Source organism: Salmo trutta, chromosome 29 (genome assembly GCF_901001165.1).
Source record: "Salmo trutta chromosome 29, fSalTru1.1, whole genome shotgun sequence".
NCBI lineage: Eukaryota > Metazoa > Chordata > Actinopteri > Salmoniformes > Salmonidae > Salmo > Salmo trutta.
Window position 1 is genome coordinate 6,648,751 of NC_042985.1, and position 22,404 is coordinate 6,671,154.

At 43.8% G+C, this 22,404-nt stretch overlaps 1 protein-coding gene across 4 annotated transcripts in view; it reads left to right on the top strand.

The window, feature by feature from the left end:
- Positions 1-22,404, top strand: part of LOC115166820 (casein kinase I) — a 48,295-nt gene that overhangs the window by 3,284 nt on the left and 22,607 nt on the right. For all 4 annotated transcript variants that reach the window (XM_029720679.1, XM_029720680.1, XM_029720681.1 and 1 more), the window contains exons 2-4: positions 9,458-9,822; positions 13,811-13,851; positions 16,421-16,490. In XM_029720679.1, coding sequence (XP_029576539.1) covers positions 9,648-9,822; positions 13,811-13,851; positions 16,421-16,490 — 286 coding nt within the window. In that variant the 5' untranslated portion in view covers positions 9,458-9,647. The remainder of the gene's footprint in view (positions 1-9,457; positions 9,823-13,810; positions 13,852-16,420; positions 16,491-22,404) is intronic.

Sequence of the window (22,404 nt, forward strand, 5' to 3'; positions counted from 1 at the left end):
TCCTCCTTAATGCGTTTGAGCCAATCATTTGTGTTGTGACAAGGTAGGGGTCCTATACAGAAGATAGCCCTATTTGGTAAAAGGCCGAGTCCATATTATGGCAAGAACAGCTCAAATAAGCAAAGAGAAACGACAGTATATCATTACTTTAACATTTCTGGCACATGCGTTCCGCTAGCGACCCACCTCGACAACATAAGGTGAAATTGCAGAGCGCCAAATTAAAAATACAGAAATAGTCATAATAAACATTCATAAAAAATATCAGTGTTATACATCGGTTATACATCATTATACATCATTAAACATTATACATCATTATACATAGTGTTATATCATTAACTTCTTGTTAATCCAGCCGCTTTGTCAGATTTCAAAATGGCTTTACGGCGAAAGCATACCATGCAATTATCTGAGGACAGCGCCCCGCATACAAAAGCATCAGATGCATCACGAAAGTCAGAAATAGCGAAAAAATAAATCGCTTACCTTTGAAGATCTTCATCTTTTTGCAATCCCAAAGGTCTGTTACACAATGAATGGTCATTTTGTTCGATAAAGTCCTTCTTTATATCCTAAAAATGTCTGTTTATTTGGCGTGTTTGATTCAGAAATACACCGGTTCCAACTCGCCCAACATGCCCACAAAGGATCTAATAAGTTACCTGTAAACTTGGTCCAAACATTTCAAACAACGTTTCTAATCCAACCTCAGGTACCCTAAAATGGAAATAATCGATAAAATTTAAGACGGAATAAACTGTTTCCAATACCGGAGAAAAACAACATGGAGCGTGCCCTCATTCACGCGCACCAAAAGACTAGAGTCCACCTAAGTGACACTTAGAAAGAATACGACCACGTCTTCATTTTTACCCCAAAAAACATCAAACAATTTCTGAGGACTGTTTACATCTAGTGGAAGCCATAGGAACTGCAATCTGGGTCCTAATAATTTGGCTTCCCCATAGAAAAGCATTGGAAAATCCAATGACCTAAAAAAACAAATTCCTGGATGGATTGTCCTCGGGGTTTCGCCTGCCAAATCAGTTCTGTTATACTCAGACATTATTTTAACAGTTTTAGAAACTTTAGAGTGTTTTCTATCCAATACTACCATGCATATGCATGTCCTAGCTTCTGGGCCTGAGTAACAGGCAGTTTACTTTGAGCACCTCAGTCATCCAAATTTCTGAATACTGCCCCCTATCCCTAAGAAGTTTAAGAGATGACGGTTAGTCAATCTCAAAATGTTCATGAACTTTTAACGTTTCTTCAAGTGCAGTCACAAAAACCATCAAGTGTTATGATGAAACTGGCTCTCATGAGGACCGCCACATGAAAGGAAGACCCAGAGTTACCTCTGCTGCAGAGGATACGTTCATTAGAGTTAACTACACCTCAGAAATTGCAGCCCAAATAAATGCTTCACAGAGTTCAAGTAACAGACACATCTCAACATCAACTGTTCAGAGGAGACTGCGTGAATCAGGCCTTCATGGTCGAATTGCTGCAAAGAAACCACTACTAAAGGACACATAAGAAGGAGAAACTTGCTTGGGCAAAGAATCACGTGCAATGGGCATTAGACCGAGTCCAAATGTGATTTTTTTTGGTCCAACCCCAATGTATTTGTGAGACGCAGAGTAGGTGAAAGGATGATCTCTGCATGTGTGGTTCCCACCGTGAAGCATGGAGGAGAAGGTGTGATGTGGTGCCAGGGTCTCAGGTTAACCACAAGGCCTATAGGAGGCACCAGGCCCAGCCAGGGTCTCAGGTTAACCACAAGGCCTATAGGAGGCACCAGGCCCAGCCAGGGTCTCAGGTTAACCACAAGGCCTATAGGAGGCACCAGGCCCAGCCAGGGTCTAAGGTTAACCACAAGATCTATAGGAGGTACCAGGCCCAGCAATGTACCAGGGTCTCAGGTTAACCACAAGATCTATAGGAGGCACCAGGCCCAGCAAGGTGCCAGGGTCTCAGGTTAACCACAAGGTCTATAGGAGGCACCAGGCCCAGCAAGGTGCCAGGGTCTCAGGTTAACCACAAGGTCTATAGGAGGCACCAGGCCCAGCAAGGTGCCAGGGTCTCAGGTTAACCACAAGATCTATAGGAGGCACCAGGCCCAGCAAGGTGCCAGGGTCTCAGGTTAACCACAAGGTCTATAGGAGGCACCAGGCCCAGCAAGGTGCCAGGGTCTCAGGTTAACCACAAGATCTATAGGAGGCACCAGGCCCAGCAAGGTGCCAGGGTCTCAGGTTAACCACAAGATCTATAGGAGGCACCAGGCCCAGCAAGGTGCCAGGGTCTCAGGTTAACCACAAGATCTATAGGAGGCACCAGGCCCAGCAAGGTGCCAGGGTCTCAGGTTAACCACAAGGTCTATAGGAGGCACCAGGCCCAGCAAGGTGCCAGGGTCTCAGGTTAACCACAAGATCTATAGGAGGCACCAGGCCCAGCAAGGTGCCAGGGTCTCAGGTTAACCACAAGATCTATAGGAGGCACCAGGCCCAGCAAGGTGCCAGGGTCTCAGGTTAACCACAAGGCCTATAGGAGGCACCAGGCCCAGCCAGGGTCTCAGGTTAACCACAAGGCCTATAGGAGGCACCAGGCCCAGCCAGGGTCTCAGGTTAACCACAAGGCCTATAGGAGGCACCAGGCCCAGCCAGGGTCTAAGGTTAACCACAAGATCTATAGGAGGTACCAGGCCCAGCAATGTACCAGGGTCTCAGGTTAACCACAAGATCTATAGGAGGCACCAGGCCCAGCAAGGTGCCAGGGTCTCAGGTTAACCACAAGATCTATAGGAGGCACCAGGCCCAGCAAGGTGCCAGGGTCTCAGGTTAACCACAAGATCTATAGGAGGCACCAGGCCCAGCAAGGTGCCAGGGTCTCAGGTTAACCACAAGGTCTATAGGAGGCACCAGGCCCAGCAAGGTGCCAGGGTCTCAGGTTAACCACAAGGTCTATAGGAGGCACCAGGCCCAGCAAGGTGCCAGGGTCTCAGGTTAACCACAAGGTCTATAGGATGCACCAGGCCCAGCAAGGTGCCAGGGTCTCAGGTTAACCACAAGGTCTATAGGAGGCACCAGGCCCAGCAAGGTGCCAGGGTCTCAGGTTAACCACAAGGTCTATAGGAGGCACCAGGCCCAGCAAGGTGCCAGGGTCTCAGGTTAACCACAAGGCCTATAGGAGGCACCAGGCCCAGCAAGGTGCCAGGGTCTCAGGTTAACCACAAGGTCTATAGGAGGCACCAGGCCCAGCAAGGTGCCAGGGTCTCAGGTTAACCACAAGGTCTATAGGAGGCACCAGGCCCAGCAAGGTGCCAGGGTCTCAGGTTAACCACAAGGCCTATAGGAGGCACCAGGCCCAGCAAGGTGCCAGGGTCTCAGGTTAACCACAAGGCCTATAGGAGGCACCAGGCCCAGCAAGGTGCCAGGGTCTCAGGTTAACCACAAGGTCTATAGGAGGCACCAGGCCCAGCAAGGTGCCAGGGTCTCAGGTTAACCACAAGGTCTATAGGAGGCACCAGGCCCAGCAAGGTGCCAGGGTCTCAGGTTAACCACAAGGTCTATAGGAGGCACCAGGCCCAGCAAGGTGCCAGGGTCTCAGGTTAACCACAAGGCCTATAGGAGGCACCAGGCCCAGCAAGGTGCCAGGGTCTCAGGTTAACCACAAGATCTATAGGAGGCACCAGGCCCAGCAAGGTGCCAGGGTCTCAGGTTAACCACAAGATCTATAGGAGGCACCAGGCCCAGCAAGGTGCCAGGGTCTCAGGTTAACCACAAGGTCTATAGGAGGCACCAGGCCCAGCAAGGTGCCAGGGTCTCAGGTTAACCACAAGGTCTATAGGAGGCACCAGGCCCAGCAAGGTGCCAGGGTCTCAGGTTAACCACAAGGTCTATAGGAGGCACCAGGCCCAGCAAGGTGCCAGGGTCTCAGGTTAACCACAAGGTCTATAGGAGGCACCAGGCCCAGCAAGGTGCCAGGGTCTCAGGTTAACCACAAGGTCTATAGGAGGCACCAGGCCCAGCAAGGTGCCAGGGTTGTTCTCAACCCACTTTCTTTTACCCTTTTATTTATGACAGAACTCCCCTCCACCAAATGTGTACGATTACTGGAAAGGATTGTTAATTGTCTCAGAAACTGGAAAAAAAGACCACACTATGAATTGTGGGTTTAAGGATGCAACATTCTTTCTGTTCCGTCCAGTGTTGTCACGATACCAGTACTACGAAACCAGATTTTCCTTGGTACAAAATAGACTAAACTCGATGGTCCTTTAAAATCCTACTTTATGTAAAATATTGTGTTTTGTAGTTTGCAAAATAAACAAAAGTGACTGAGTGACATAAGACTGTTTTATTTTTTTATTTTATTTTTCAAACATTAGGACTGTTAACCTCAAGAAATTAAATCATGTTTTGTTGCCTTTGCTTCCTTACTTCCTAGTATCGCGATACTGGTATCGTGACAACTCTAATTACTCTAACAACTCTTGCCGTGTCCCGGCAAGTTTTCTTTGAAGGCCTGCTTGGAAAAGTTGAGTTGGCCTGTGTTGTATGGAGAACTTTGAAAGGAAGTCAATAGGGCTGAGAAATTGCGTCAAGCTACTTACTGTGCATGAGAGCAGACAGTGGGAGAACCAGCTGCTAGCTGGCACTGCCACAGTGGGAATCCCTCCGTATTGCCTGAACCCCCCCCCCCCGAGCTGATCTTTCCACTAAAGGTTAATGACTCCTTTTTAGAGCAGTGGTGTCAAACTCATTCCATGGAGGACTGTGTCTACTAGTTTTGTTATTTCCTTTTCATTTGGCCAAATAAGACCTAGATGACAAGGTGAGGCGAGTTTTTAACCAATCAGGGACCCTAGTTTATCTATAAGGTTTATCTATAAGGGAGGAGTGAACCCACAGATACTCGACCCTGCATATGAGTTTGACACCAGTGACAAACTCATTGTAGAGGACAGTCGGAAGCTAACCCTGTCCACACACAGTCGCCACAGTGTTATTGTAGCTAACCCTGTCCACACACAGTCACCACAGTGTTATTGTAGCTAACCCTGTCCCCACACAGTCGCCACAGTGTTATTGTAGCTAACCCTGTCCACACACAGTCGCCGCAGTGTTATTGTAGCTAACCCTGTCCACACACTGTCGCCACAGTGTTATTGTAGCTAACCCTGTCCACACACTGTCGCCGCAGTGTTATTGTAGCCATTTGTCACCAGTCTTGATCATTAACCTGTTTGGTATAGGGGGCAGTATTGAGAATTTTGGAAAAAATATGTTCCCATTTTTAACGGCCTCCTACACCAACTCAGAAGCTAGAATATGCATATTATTGTTCAGGTTTGGATAGAAAACACTCTGAATTTTCTAAAACTGTTTGAATGGTGTCTGTGAGTATAACAGAACTCCTATGGCAGGCAAAAACCTGACAAGGTTTCAAGCAGGAAGTACCCTGTCTGACAAGGAGTCGTGCGTCTTACCTCTTTTTATTGAAAAGTAAGGATCTTAGCTGTAACGTGACAATTCCCAGGGCTCCAATAGGCTCTCAGAGCCCGCGAAATAACTGAAGGTTTACGAGGGAACCTCAGGTTGAAATATATTATCGCCTTTTGTAAGTGGATGCTCGGAGGACCTTTCAATGATGCGCGTGCATGAGTCGCTTCTGAGGAGAAATTTTATTCGGCTGTTTAGGCTCAATGCATACTCCCGGTCGGAATATTAACACTTCTCTATGACATAAATGGCATAAAAATTGGTTTTAAACAGCGGTTGACATGCTTCGAAGTACGGTAATGGAATATTTAGACATTTTTGACACGCCAATGCGCCATGCGCGACACCGCGAAAAAGCATTCTAGAACTCACGAACAAAACGTCGCTGTTGGAACATAACGATGGATTATTTGGGACCAAACCAACATTTGTTATTGAAGTAGAAGTCCTGGCAGTGTATTCTGATGAAGAACAAGCAAGGTAAGAACATCTTTCTTATAGGAAATGTGATTTTGGTGGAGGCTGACCTGGGTGGGTGTCTAAATAGCTAGCCCTGTAATGCCGGGCTATGTACTTAGATTATTGCAAAATGTGCTTCATCCGAAAAGCTATTTTAAAATCGGACATATCGAGTGCATAGAGGGGTAATGTATCTATAATTCTTAAAATAATTGTTATGCTTTTTGTGAACGTTTATCGTGAGTAATTTAGCAAACTGTTAGTAAATTCACCGGAAGTTTGCGGTGGTTATGCTTTTTCTGAACGTCACATGCTAATGTAAAAAGCTGGTTTTTGATATAAATATGAACTTGATTGAACAGACATGCATGTATTGTATAACACAATGTCCTAGGTGTGTCATCTGATGAAGATTATAAAAGGTTAGTGCTGCATTTAGCTGTGGTTTGGGTTTATGTGACATGATATGCTAGCTTGAAAAATGGCTGTGTGATTATTTCTGGCTGGGTACTCTGCTGACATAATCTAATGTTTTGCTTTTGTTGTAAAGCCTTTTTGAAATCGGACAGTGGGGTTAGATTAACGAGATTCTTGTCTTTAAATAGCTGTGAAATAGTCATATGTTTGAGAAATTGAAGTTATAGCATTTCTAACGATTCAAAAATCGCGCCACTGGATTTCAGTGGCTGTTACGTAGGTGGGACGAGTTCGTCCCACATGTACTAGAGAGGTTAAACACCCAACAGTTTGATAGTGCAGCCTGTTGTCTGAGCTACCTCAACTGTATCGCCTACCAGAGAGAGAATGCGGCCTGTTTTCTGAGCTACCTCAACTGTATCGCCTACCAGAGAGATAATGCGGCCTGTTGTCTGAGCTACCTCAACTGTATCGCCTACCAGAGAGATAATGCGGCCTATTGTCTGAGCTACCTCAACTGTATCGCCTACCAGAGAGATAATGCGGCCTGTTGTCTGAGCTACCTCAACTGTATCGCCTACAAGAGAGTAGAGTAGTACTTTATTGATCCCTTACTTGGAAAAATGTTTTATCACCACAGACAAGTATCAATTCCACAGCCTACACATAATGATTAACCGATATTAAGACAACTGCACCTCAGGACCATTAAAAGAGTCTTTTTTTAGCTAATAAATGCTTTTGTCTGTCCTTGTATGGGGAAACAAGCAATAACATTCGTTTCATGGACGTAATCATAAATCATCACATTCAAAGCCTGATGCTATGAGTAAGAATATACTATATACTCCTATTACAGGATTTCCCACTGCCTGGTGTCTGAAATACACTTCTGATGGTGTCATGCACACACACGATGCCAAAAAAACTACTTAGCAGGAAAGCCATCAATGTTATGTTTTTTTGGCATCATGTGTGCATGACACCAACAGAAGTGTATTTCAGATACCGGGATGTGGGAAATCCTGTGTTGAAGTTAATGGTTGTAATGCACAGATGGCTTAACATATGGCTAAGGTCATATAGACTTAAAGTAAGGTAACCTACCCTGTTAACCTTTATTAGATGACGGTATTAATGCAAGTTAATGTTATACCCACCACTAGGTTAGCAGCATTTAGTAAATATCGACCCCCTAAAAACACACATGAAGGCCAATTTCCAATTTGATTATTGGACTGGAAAAAAGTAGCACACTCATTCATCTAAGGCAATAACACGAGTCATTTAGGTCTAATACCACCATGTATGCACACAAGATCCAGCATGATGGTTGTGCAGCCAGATAGATGGCAATGATTGCCCAGGCTGGGACTGGTTAAGTTGTCACCTCACCAACACCACTGCTGTCTTTGCTGTGCTGTGCTCTCCCTGTTTTGTAGTCATGTACTGTTTTGGGGGTTTATGTAATGGGAAGGCTGTGGAGCTGCCCTTGGGAGAGACTGACTGTCTTTGATGCTGAGATGGAATCTGAGAAACGGAACATGAGTCACCGGGTCGCACACCCACTACTCCAGCTTCACCCATGCCGCCATGTCTCAGCAAATCATCTATGCTTTTCAGGATTCTTTGTGTTGGTATAAAACAAATGCATTGAGCAGTTATGGATGTGCCAACATAATTTGGTTGAGGACAGCACTGGTGGCTCTTGGGAAAGGGAGCTAGCTTTGTAGGTCCATTGAATGAAGGCCTAGGCTACATCTGTTTTCACAACTTTTGTCTCCTGACCGATCATTTTATAAAGTTGTTACACGCCACTGGTGTGCTATTGTAATTAATGAGCAAGAAATCAGTACTGACAATCAGGCTGTCTCAAGACAGTGTGATCGGGTTTACAATGATTAGGCCTGCTAACAGACTCTCATGGGCAAGACATTGTGTTGATGAAGTCCAGGCTGTGTGTAAAGTTGTTATTCTGTTTCCCTGCTGTGAGACAACTTTATGTAATGGTTTACATAATAATCTCACTACCCACATCCTTGAATACAGCCAGTGGGTGTAATCTAAGATGATTAAAATCACGACTTTCACTTTGTCTCCAGGGTCAAACCTCTTGACTACATTTCATGTTGGTTAGTATCTCTCTAGCAAGTCTTCGGTGGTAGAGCGAGACGTACAACAGTGTACTATTGTGTTCACCTTTCTAATAGTAGACAATGATAAGAAATTGACTGTAGTTCATGTGCTCGACTTTGTCCTACCCAACATATTATTTGTCTCCTTAAGGCTAGAATCCTTAGTTAAAACAATAACAAAGTGTTACCTTGCCTCTGTTTTGGTAAAAAGCTTAGGGATGGGCCTAGAGAAATGTAAACACTCAAATTCATAGGCAGAGCTATGTACCTGACCATCCATGATATCAAAATTATATTTAAATTTTGAGGCTATACGGTGTTTGTTTACAGTAAAATAAGACGTTTATTTTGTGCTCTGAATGGGTATGACAGTTGAACTAAACACTGCATTTTACGTTTATAGTCATCAAATCAATGGGTAAAAATCATTCAGTTAAAAACATTGCTGTAGCAACTAAGGATTCCTAGCTTTAATAAGCATGGTAGCTAACAGTCCAGCATGCTCTGATTTGAAGTATGTCCCCTTCAGCCAGACAAATGATCTCAGTAGCTATATTTTCATTTTAATTACATTTTTTTAATTTAACTGGGCAAGTCAGTTAAGAACAAATTCTTATTTACAATGACTGCCTACCCCGGCTTAACCCTAACGACGCAGGGCCAATTGTGCGCCGCCCCAGTCACGGCCGGTTGTAATACAGCCTGGAATCGAACCAGGGTCTGTAGTGACGTCTCTAGCACTGAGATGCAGTGCCATAGACCGCTGCGCCACTCGGGAGCCCATATTGGCCAGCTTGGCTAGATTAGTTAATGGCCTGCTGGTGAAACCAAAGTGCTGAGTCATAGATCACCTCTTTAAACCACCATTGTCCTCATTCACTCAATGACATTGTACTGAGAGACTTCTCCTAACGTGTTTACTTCCTGCTTGCTCCCCAGGTCTCCTATCTCTTCCCTGGTCCGACCCCGATGTCGAGCACATCGGCCAGCCACCATAGTGAGTGGTAGAGGGGGGCGAAGGGGCAGCCAGCGGCCCTGTGCCAGTGACGGGGCTGTGGTGGGCGCGGCCCGAGGCCTCTAACTGGATCCCTCGAAGCAGCAGCAGCCGCCCGGCGGTGCCCGCAGTGCCATGGACCATCCAAAAGAGGGTGAGCGGCCGGCGAGGAGCAGCAAGGTGGCACAGGGGCGCAGCGGGCACTCCAGACCCTCCAGCTCCTCAGCCTCCTCCGGGGTTCTCATGGTGGGACCCAACTTCCGCGTTGGCAAGAAGATCGGCTGCGGCAACTTCGGAGAACTGAAGCTGGGTAAGAGGAGTTAATGTAATCTTTATAATGGTAGGACTGTATTTCATATTGAACCACCCAAGGACACTCGGTTTACATGGGGTAACATGAACTGCTCTTTATTGTGTTAATTATTTCATACGATGTGTTGGCCACTAGTGTTGTCATGATACCAACGTTTTACTTACAATACCAGACCAAGTATCACCATACTGAGTAGTATATTACCGAGGTACCGGTATACCGTGCATCACTATTGGCCACACAAGCCTCCCAGACCCAGCATCGCTTATGTTGTCCATAGTGCTTTTATTTTGGGCTCAAGGGGATAGGCATATATTGATAGTGATTTATTCATGCCTGCTTCATAGTAATCACATAAATAATGCACAGGATTTCAGTGGCTTGGCCTATCATGGCCAGGAACATAAAAGCCATATTTCAGATGCTAAATTCATGACATTCTGAAAATCCAATGACACGGAGGACTGAGGTTTATCAGCTTCAACGTGTGCTGTTATAACTGGTTATATTATAACCTCCCACAGCAACACAAGACCGACACAACAACTGTCTCTGAGACCCATCAGCACTAACATTGTGTCTGTGAACAGAATTCCATTGTAGTAGTACATGTGGCACTCTGCTATGCTGCTGTACCAATAATCAATGCATTTCTCTTAATTGAGTAGATTAGCTAGTACACGTGATGGCCATAGGCGGGGCCTGCTTGCTGAATGGAGCATACTGGGGTCACACCAATGATGTTTATAAAATCTGGTATTGACCATTGAGAGGCTTTGAAACCACCGGTCGGCCATATTGGCGCTGCCCATTTAAGAGCAGTCCTCCATAGGAATGACTGGAATTCTACATTATTTCAAAAAATGACATTACATTTAACTATTTTGTTTTCGTCCATAACATTAGTCATCTAAAAAAATATATACTAAGGAAAATGTTATTTTATTTTTAGCTCACATAATATAATTTGAAAGTTTGCATAAGGTTTCTGTAATATAATATGTGATTAAAACGAATATAGACATTAATAAATTAATTTCTATAGCTTTCTAAATATTTTGGACAATTGTGGGGAAGAGCCAAAATGTCAGCATGGTGGCTTCAACACAGCGCCCACGCATTAGTAATCTCGTGTATATATACAGTTTAAGTTGGAAGTTTACATTACACTTAGGTTGGAGTCATTAAAACTCGTTCTTCAACCACTCCACAAAGGTCTTGGTAACCTCTCTGGCGCATGTGGGACGAATTCGTCCCACCTACGTAACAGCCACCTGAATTCAGTGGCGCGATTTTTGAATCGTTTGAAATACTATTACTTCAATTTCTCAAACATATGACTATTTTACAGCTATTTAAAGACAAGACTCTCCTTAATCTAACCACACTGTCCGATTTCAAAAAGGCTTTACAACGAAAGCAAAACATTAGATTATGTCAGGAGAGTGCCCAGACAGAAATAATCAGACACCCATTTTTCAAGCTAGCATATGATGTCACAAAAACCCAAACCACAGCTAAATGCAGCACTAACCTTTTATGATCTTCATCAGATGACACACCTAGGACATTATGTTATACAATACATGCATGTCTGTTCAATCAAGTTCATATTTATATCAAAAAACAGCTTTTTACATTAGCATGTGACGTTCAGAAAAAGCATACCCCCCGCAAACTTCCGGGGAATTTACTAACAGTTTGCTAAATTACTCACGATAAACGTTCACAAAAAGCATAACAATTATTTTAAGAATTATAGATACATTACTCCTCTATGCACTCGATATGTCCGATTTTAAAATAGCTTTTCGGATGAAGCACATTTTGCAATATTCTAAGTACATAGCCCGGCATCACAGGGCTAGCTATTTAGACACCCACCCAGTTCAGCCTTCACCAAAATCACATTTCCTATAAGAAAAATGTTCTTACCTTTCTTGTTCTTCGTCAGAATGCAGTCCCAGGACTTCTTCTTCAATAACAAATGTAGGTTTGGTCCCAAATAATCCATCGTTATATCCAAACAGCGACGTTTTGTTTGTGAGTTCTAGACACTATCAGAATGCTACATCACGGTCACGAGCATGGCGCATGGCGTGACAAAAAATGTTGAAATATTCCATTACCGTACTTCGAAGCATGTCAACCGCTGTTTAAAACCAATTTTTATGCCATTTATCTCGTAGAAAAGCGATAATATTCCGACCGGGAATCTGCAATGAGCCTAAACAGCCGAATGAAATTTCTCCACGGGGGCGAATCGTGCGCGCGCCTCATTCAATGGTCCTCTGATCGGCCACTTACCAAAGGCGATAATCTGTTTCAGCCAGAGGCCGCCTCGTCATCCTTCAGGTTTTTCCCGGGTTCTGAGAGCCTATTGGAGCCCTAGGAATTGTCACGTTACAGCTAAGATCCTTACTTTTCTATAAACAGATGCAAGACGCACGACTCCTTGTCAGACAGGCCACTTCCTGCATGAAACCTTGTCAGGTTTTTGCCTGCCATAGGAGTTCTGTTATACTCACAGACACCATTCAAACAGTTTTAGAAACTTTAGGGTGTTTTCTATCCAAACCTGAACAATAATATGCATATTCTAGCTTCTGAGTTGGTGGAGGAGGCAGTTAAAAATGGGCACATATTTTTTCCAAAATTCTCAATACTGCCCCCTAGCCCAAACAGGTTAACAAACTATAGTTTTGGCAAGTCGGTTAAGACATCTACTTTGTGCATGACACAAGTAATTTTTCCAACAATTGTTTACAGATAGATTATTTCACTGTATCACAATTCCAGTGGGTCAGAAGTTTACATACACTAAGTTGACTGTGCGTTTAAACAGCTTGGAAAATTCCAGAAAATTGTCATGGCTTTAGAAGCTTCTGATAGGCAAATTGACATCATTTGAGTCAATTGGGGGTGTACCTGTTGATGTATTTCAAGGCCTACCTTCAAACTCAGTGCCTCTTTGCTTGACATCATGGGAAAATCTAAAGAAATCCGCCAAGACCTCAGAAAAATTATTGTAGACCTCCCCAAGTCTGGTTCATCCTTGGGAGCAATTTTCAAATGCCTGAAGGTCCCACATTCGTCTGTACAAACAATAGTACGCAAGTATAAACACCATGGGACCACGCAGCCATCATACCGCTCAGGAAAGAGACTCGTTCTGTCTCCTAGAGATGAATATACTTTGGTGCGAAAAGTGCAAATTAATCCCAGAACAACAGCAAAGGAACTTGTGATGATGCTGTAGGAAACAGGCACAAAAGTATCTATATCCACAGTAAAACAAGTCATATATCGACATAACCTGATAGGCCGCTCAGCAAGGAAGAAGCCACTGCTCCAAAACCGGCATTAAAAAAATCCAGACTACGGTTTGCAACTACACATGGGGACAAAGATCATACTTTTTGGAGAAATGTCCTCTGGTCTGATGAAACAAAAATAGAACTGTTTGGCAATAATGACCATTGTTATGTTAGCCGGAAAAGGGGGGAGGCTTGCAAGCCGAAGAACACCATCCCAACCGTGATTCTCTCTACTATTATTCTGACATTTCACATTCTTAAAATAAAGTGGTGATCCTAACTGACCTAAAACAGGTAATTTTTACTAGGATTAAATGTCAGGAATTGTGAAACACTTTAGCCAAATACATTTAAACTCAGTTTATGTAAACTTCTGACTTCAACTGTAAATCATTGGGTCACACACAAACCTCTGTCTAGAGAGAGATTGATGCATACACGCTCCTTTCTTGAGGCTGGACTGAAGTGTCCCTGAGCAACACAGAGCTCACTATTTTTCTATAGCTTTTTTTGTCCTGCTCTAAAACTGCTTTTGGAGATGGTCATTTGCTGTCTACTAGGCTAAACACCAAAACACTGTATTTAGGCAAGCCCTTCAGTAGGTTGAGTAATAACCAAAGTGCTCTTATCTGATTGCCACCTCTCTCTCTCTCTCTACTTTGTTTCAGGTAAAAATCTCTATACCAATGAGTATGTAGCTATTAAACTGGTAAGTACTCTCTCCTGTAAAAATTAACTGCACTGAACAAAAATATAAACACGTGTTGGTTTCATGAGCTGAAATAAAAGATGGAACATTTCCATACATAGAAAAAGCTTATTTCTCAATTTGTTGCACATATTTCTTTACATCCCGTTTAGTGAGCATTTCTCCTTTGCCAAAATAATCCATCCACCTGACAGGTGTGGCATATCAAGAAGCTTCTTCACATGCTGCATCGTCTGAGACCAACCACCCGGACAGCTGATAAAACTGTGGGTTTGCACAACCGAATAATTTCTGCACAAACTGTCAGAAACCGTCTCAGGGAAGCTTATCTGCGTGCTCAGTCAGGGTCTTGACCTGGCTGTAGTTCGGCGTCGTAACCAACTTCGGTGGGCAAATGCTCAGCTATGATGAACACTGGCACGCTGGAGAGGTGTGCTCTTCACAGATGAATCCCAGTTTCGACTGTACGGGGCAGATAGCAGACAGCGTGTATAACAGTGCCCAGTGGTAGCAGCGGGGTTATGGTATGGGCAGGCATAAGGTGAGAACAACGAACACAGTTAGCGGTGACCCAAAGGCCTGATGTAGGCTACACGCATAATCTGTCACTCATCAATAATTGAGCAAAGGCCTAGTGAGGCACGCATGCGACCAGCCTCGCTTTTACACTCCCAGAGGACACGTCGCCTGAAAAACATCAGACTGCCTTTGAAGCAGAAGACTGTTTTTTAGTTGTTGACAGTCAACATGGTGAGCCCTGGCAGTCATTTCTCTGGAGGACGGGTCTAGAGGAGTTTGGGGGCTGTCGTATGAGGCACTTGACAGCAGCACTGCTCTGTATGCTTAGAATCGGGGCAGAATGAATGCATATCAATTGTAGGCTACTGAAGTCTTTGTTTACAAACTAAGATTTCTGAGGATTGATACTGAAAGGGGAATTAGACTTGTCCTTTTTTATGTGGAATTGACTAGGCCTAATTGTCAGCATGCCAGCATACCATCCTGCATCCCACTGCTGGCTTGCCTCTGAAGCTAAACATGTTGCCCCTAGTAGGTCCCTGGATGGGAGACCAGATGCTGTTGGAAGTGGTGTTGGAGGGCCCTTTGGTCTTATGATCGAATCCCAATGCTCCAGGGCAGTGAAGGGGATATTGCCCTGCATAGGGTGCCGTCTTCCTGATGTGATATTAAACAGGTGTCCTGACTCTCTGTGGTCATTAAAAATCCCATGGCACTTATCCCAGGTGTTAACCTCTGTGTCTTTGCTAAATTCCCAACCTGCCCCATTTCCATCATGGTCACCAAATCATCCACCTCATTCCTAATTGGCATTTATCATGCTTCACCGCTCCACAATGCTAGCTGATGTGTGGTGAGCGTTCTGGCACAAAATGGTTGTTTCCTCATTACTATGTAAAGCGATTTTAATACCTCAGTTGGTAGAAAGATACTACATAAATCCAATCCATTATTATTTAATCATGGTCGAAACCATAGATTTTGGGCTCCCGAGTGTCACAGCGATACGCTCGCGCATCTAACGTGGTTAGCATGTAACGCAGAATTCTGTTTTTCACCTAATTGTTTTATTTTTATTATAAAACACAAATATATTACTACATTTTTGTAAACACTATTGTAATTTCTGCTGTCATCAGACAAATTCTTTGCTTCAGTTGCAATTCTCCTCTCGGTGAGAATTCACACGAACTGGCATTCTATCAGCAGACAGCGCTCTGACTGATGTGTAGCTACTTTTCTCAGGTACTATTCTCCATGTGGCCTACTTTTCTCTGGTAAAATGCAAGATTAACTTCAAGCAAAACATTAGGAAATGTAGCTGGCTGCATTCTTTCTATAATAAACATTAGAAATTTGATGGCCATGCATTGTTTTTTGCACACAAAAAAAATTGCTTATTCATTGTAAGCTCATTTACTTGTGTGGCTGCCAGCCAAATAGTGTTGTGCTTCTGATGTCATCTGATGAACATGAAGCTATTTTCTGCCAAATGTGTTGCATTCATGTATTTTTGGTGAAGGAAAACTATAGTTGCACTCCCCGGACCACTTTATTTATATTGAAAGACAAAACACTTGACTTTCAATATAAAACGCAGGTGAAATGATTTAAACAGATATTTTTTGAAAATGCAGATTTCTGAGCTCTTAACGTGACCCCTGTAAAGGATACTTGCTAACATGTATTGAAGTTAATATTCCTAATGCTCTTCATACATCACAAGCGAAGCTGGGATATGTGTGGAACGATGGTTGCCTGGCAGGACTGTTCTGGACAAGCAGATAAATAGTAGCTGGTGGAAATGCCAGCTTAGGTGTGCCTCTAAAAGCTGTGGCACGGGAAATGACTCATGCCATTCAAATAGCTCTCCAGACGGCTATAAATTGCTGTACTACCCAAAAATATGAAGCTCGCAAAAGTCTCATTCCAATTTAAGTCAGCAATTTGAACCCAAATGCTGAGGGGGGGAAACTGCTAGTCAGTAAAAGTGTACCCCCCCTCCCCCCATATTGTTAATTGAAGTGCTTTGTTGTACCCTGTCGCGCAGGAACCAGTGAAGTCGAGGGCACCACAGTTACATTTGGAGTACCGGTTCTACAAAACATTAGGAAGTACAGGTAAGGTCACGCTCTGGATTATCTTCATTCCTGTTGCCTGGTGTTCTTGTGTTGCTGCATGACAATCACTCAACTGTTTTTGGTTGATTTAACAAAAAGATTACCGCATTTCCACAATAAGTGATTACTCCCTCTAGATGACAACGATAAGCTTTGACATTCATTTTGAGAATATTTCAGCTTCATTTCATGCAAGGGACTAGTTTGACCTGTAAATTGGTTGGACGTCTTGACTATAAATGATTAAAATCCGTTGTGGTTGGTGTCATCAGCCGAGACTATGATCTTAACCTAGTTGAAAGGTGCACATGCCTGCAATGGGAGTTTGGGCTTGTAGGACACATGAAGCACAAGAGACCATATTTGCAAGACAGGCACTAAGGGAAAGGGGGATACCTAGTCTGTTTTAGAACGGAATGCCTTCAACTGAAATGTGTCTTCCACATTTAACCCAGCCCCTCTGAATCAAAGAGGTGCGGGGGGCTGTCTTTATCGACTGCCTTGCTCAGGGGCAGAACGACAGATTTTTACCTTGTCAGCTCGGGGATTCGATCCAGCAACCTTTCCCTTACTGGCCCAACGCTCTAACCACTAGGCTGCCACTATACCTCATATGTTGGTTTTGACACTAGGATGTTGGTTTACCAGGGAGGGAGAATCCACAACAGGAAGGAAAGGCTATCTCCGTATTTCTCGCCCATACAACTTGAAGCCCCCCACCACCAGGTGCAGCAGAAAGCAACTTCCTTTCCCCAGTGCTGATAAGACTCCTCTGGCCTAATGTTCCTGGGAACAACTGCCCTGATTGTTTGTGTGTGTGTTCTCTGGGGAGGAAGATAAGTGACCGTGGATGCATGGCTACGACAAGCCCTCTCCTTTGTCTGTGTGAGCCGCTGGTGGTGTTTTGATCTCTGCATTTGCATCCCCCCCCATACAGGAAGCGCTGTCATTCGCCAACACCTAGCAGAGATGTGACCCTTTACAGTTTACAGGTGTCAAGTTTAAATGCAAGCTGTGCTAGCTACGGGTCATTGCTAAGCACTACCTCAATGTTTAGAGAGAAAGTGTGCGATGCTGTGGACGAATTTTAGCTCTCAGTTCTGGTTGCTACCATGGAGGCCTTTTCTGTGTGACGCCTTCATATTTTACACCTGTAAAAAAGGGGGGAGGGGGCGACACCTGAGACCTGTTAAGACAACAAAATCTGGAATTGTATGAATTGCTTGTTTTTGTCTAAAGGTCTCCAACTAACAAGTTCTGCATTCAGATAACATGATTTAAAACTTTTTTTTAAAAGTGTTTTTTATTAAGCAAATAGGCCTAAACGATTTGGACATCAGACAAAAAAAGAATTTCCACATAGTCATTGATGCCTGTCTTGATGCTTATGTTTCACACTGCTTGAATCAACTTCAGAAGAGGAGGAATTTGAGTTTGTTCAAACTTGCCTAAACATTCAAAAGATGCTCGCTGCTGTTGCATTTCTGTGTAGAACAGTTACTAGTTAATGCTGTACAGCCCATGGCAGAAATGTTATCCCCAAAAGTTCACGCAGGTTTCACATACAGGCACACAATTCCCCAAATAATACCTCCATCCCCACCCAGACATCCAGGAGGTAGAAAAAGTGACTCCATTTCTCATCAAATAGTATTCATGACACCTTCAACTGTCCGTGACTCCATTCCCCCCCCCCCCCCCCCCTTACACCAGCCACTGTCAGGAATCTTGTGGAGAACATTAGATTAATTGAAACACTACCTTTTTCCCCTCCCTGAGAATCTGAGGAAATGGGTGGAAACCCACACGCTGAGATACAAAAGAATTGAAGGGATCTTTTAATAGCTGCTCTAAGAAGCTCCTATTAAACCATGGTGAAAACAGTGCTTTTTCATTGGTGTTTTTTTGTTTGTTGTGAAAGCAGTAAAGCTCTACCGAAGGTCATTCTTCCAGAAATGGAGATAGGATATGTCCTTGTCAGACTCACGCCAGCCAACTCTGGAGCAGACTAGACAACATCAGACAACAACATCAATTGCAACTGAGGAGTAGGTTGCTCTTTGTTTCATCATCAGGTGTTTTAAGATTAGGCTTCAAAGCTGAAGCACGTCAGTTTTTAATAATACAGAAATACTTCCTATTGGACTTCCATTATCTTTCAAGTACAGAACCACTTCCTATTGGACTTCCATTATCTTTCAAGTACAGAACCACTTCCTATTGGACTTCCATTATCTTTCAAGTACAGAACAACTTCCTATTGGACTTCCATTGTCCTTCAAGAGATGTACAACCAGTTTGTTCTCCAATTCTTGCGTCTGGGTTGGAATGTGAAGTTATGTCTTGTTCTTTTGCACAGGTCACAGCTCTCTGAAGGCGCTGCCTAGTGCTTTTGCCATACAGAGTAGACCGGTTGGTGTGAGTATTGTCTAGTCCAGGGGTGAGAAATAATTTTGGCTCAAGGGCCCCATTGGGATTTCCAAATTCGGATAATATTTATTTCGTCAAAAGCAGTTTGCGGACCAGAAAAAGGGAAGTTCCGTAATTTCCGGACTATTAAGCGCACCTGAATATAAGCCGCACCCACTGAATTTAAAAAAATATATTATTTTGAACATAAATAAGCCGCACATGTCTATAAGCCGCAGGTGCCTACCGGTACATTGAAACAAATGAACTTTACACAGGCTTTAACGAAACACGGCTCGTAACAAAAATAAATAGGCTTTAACGAAACACGGCTTGTAACAAAAATAAATAGGCTTTAACGAAACACGGCTTGTAACAAAAAATACAAAATTCGCAGTAAGCTTTAGTTGTCTTTTTGCACTGAGTCAATTCCTCACGCTGCTGTTTCCAACGTCTTATCATCGACTCATTAAGACCAAGCTCCCTTGCAGCAGCTCTATTTCCTTTTCCAACAGCCAGATCAATCGCCTTCAACTTGAAAGCTGCATCATATGCATTTCTCCATGTCTTTGCCATGATGAGGGTGACAAAATGACTACGTAATCAGAATGATGGGAAGTTTGAGAGCGCTCGATTTAATCTAAACAGTAAACTAAAAAGTTGTTTGACCTTAACCCGTTCAGCAATTTCATTGGTCTAATGAAAGCTTCATGCCGCAAAAAAACACTGTTTTTTTTTTAGAAAAAAAAAATTGGAAGTGGGAAAAATCCATATATTAGCCGCGTCATTGTTTAAGCCGCGAGGTTCAAAGCCTGGGAAAAAAGTTGCGGCTTATAGTCTGGAATTTACGGTTATTTGAAAGCGTACAGGTCCATTATTTCTACATACTTTCAGTCTAGTTTTAGACGATCAAGAGTGGCCTGATGTTTATTTATTACCCAAAATAATCAGTCCCCCACCCCCCTAAAAAAAACTCCCGCAGGCCAGATTGAATGGGATCTGGACTGCATGGCCATATGTTGCCCACCCTTGGGGTAGTCCAACAAAGAGCATGCCGCGTCTACTGTCACGCTCGCAGATGTAAAGAGTGGAAAAAGCCAACCATGCGGAAACTCATTCATTATTTAGTGGGACTGCCTGTCTAAGCACTAACTTACCTCATATTACATTTTAGTCATTTAGCAGACGCCCTTATCCAGAGCGACTTACAATTAGTGCATTCATCCTGAGATCGCTTGGTGAGACAACATATTGCAATCGTAGTACATTTTTCCCTTTATCAGAAAAGTCTGTGCTAGTGGGGAAAAGACAAATTCCGCTTTTTATCTTTTCTTTTTTCTACCTCCTACCCAGGCTTTTTGTGTATGTGAAAATGTTATATGCTTTAAATGCCATGTCACACTCATCCAGCGTGCCAAGTAAAGGCCCTGGCAGATGCCACGCCCAGGCCCAGCACTGTACCACTACACCAGCTCTCTGGTCACCACTACAGCCTCTGAATTGGCTGTCTGGTCACCACTAAAACCTCTGATTGGATCAGGCCAGGAGACACCTATTCCATAAACCAACCGGCCTATCATCTGAATGTGACTCAGCAGAAAAGTTAAATGAAATTTAAACAGAGCTGAATTTGTTCAATAAAATTTTCCCCGTTTGTCCCTACTGACTTGAATAAGTCTAGGGATTTATGGGAGAACGAGCTAACTAGTATAGCTCTGCATACGTCTCAACATGCACTTGCACATTTAGATCCCGACTCCCCTCAGGATCATTATTGAGGGCAGATGTTGGCTCTAGATGTGAGGGATAACCAGATGGATTAATGATTCAACCACATCTAATTGAGATGAATGGAAGCATCCTGTTTGGTGGAAAGCTGCTGTTCTTCTTAAAGAAAGAGAGCAGCTTAATCTCTGCCCTTTCAGATTGGGGCTGTTTGCGGTCGTTGTTTGTATAGAAGACTAAATCCCTTAGCATATCTTGCTGTGAGGTCCTTCACAGTGACATGGTACACCTAATGTTTCTGGGTGGATGGTTCTAAAGGTAGTAAGAAGAGGATCAAGACTTGCCACTGAGATGTACAGCAAAAGCTACTCTCTACACACCCAGTCCATGTCACTTGGTGCTGAGCAAGGAGAAATTGTAGGCAAAAAGCACCCCGATTCTATTCGACTTGTCCAAACAAACTCAAACACAATATTATCCAAAGTTTTGTCAAGTAAATGTTTGCTTGGGAGCATTTGTAGCGTGGGAGGGTTGTGCTACTAATTTTTCATTTCCAGAAATAACCATGACGTGTTCCTCCTATGGCTTTCAGCATGACTGCCTCTTAGCTGCAGCCTCCAACCGACCTAGTCTTACAAGCACCGCTGCTCCCAGAGAAGAGATGAGAGGAGAGACCTCCCCCGTCCTCTCATGTGTTTATTGAAAGAACTTTGTTCCAGAGCAACATTATCTGTAGCCCTTTTCCCCATACACCGGTATAGATGGATCAGTCATATGACTGGTCTGTAGGCGTGTCATACACCGGTATAGATGGATCAGTCACATGACTGGTCTGTAGCCCTTTTCCCCATACACCGGTATAGATGGATCAGTCACATGACTGGTCTGTAGCCCTTTTCCCCATACACCGGTATAGATGGATCAGTCACATGACTGGTCTGTAGCCCTTTTCCCCATACACCGGTATAGATGGATCAGTCACATGACTGGTCTGTAGCCCTTTTCCCCATACACCGGTATAGATGGATCAGTCACATGACTGGTCTGTAGCCCTTTTCCCCATACACCGGTATAGATGGATCAGTCACATGACTGGTCTGTAGCCCTTTTCCCCATATACCGGTATAGATGGATCAGTCACATGACTGGTCTGTAGCCCTTTTCCCCATACACCGGTATAGATGGATCAGTCACATGACTGGTCTGTAAGTGTGTCATACACCGGCAAAGATGGATCAGTCACATGACTGGTCTGTAGCCCTTTTCCCCATACACCGGTATAGATGGATCAGTCATATGACTGGTCTGTAGGCGTGTCATACACCGGCAAAGATGAAGCGGTCACATGACTGGTCTGTAGGCGTGTCATACACCGGCATAGATGCATCAGTCACATGACGGCTCCGTAGGCGTGTCATACACGTGACAGCTCTGTAGGCGTGTCTGCAGGCAGTCAATGGTGCTCTAGGGCTGACTGGCTGGGACAGGTTGACAGGGACAGGTTGCTGTTAAGTTGACTTTTTCTCTGCCCATCTTCCTCTCGCTCGTTCACCACAGGACCTAAACACGGGACCGTTTCTACGGTGATTCTCAAAATACTGAATGTTTTGGTTATACTTAATATGTGCCCTTAATATAATATCTTCTTTTGTCTCAAAGAAGTACCAGCTTCAACTTAATATTTAATTGTGAGGGTAAGGGTTGCAATGAAGTGCTCTCCCCAGCCCCGGGAAAAAAGAAAGAAAAAAAGAAAAGGTAATACAATCGTACATCAACGATG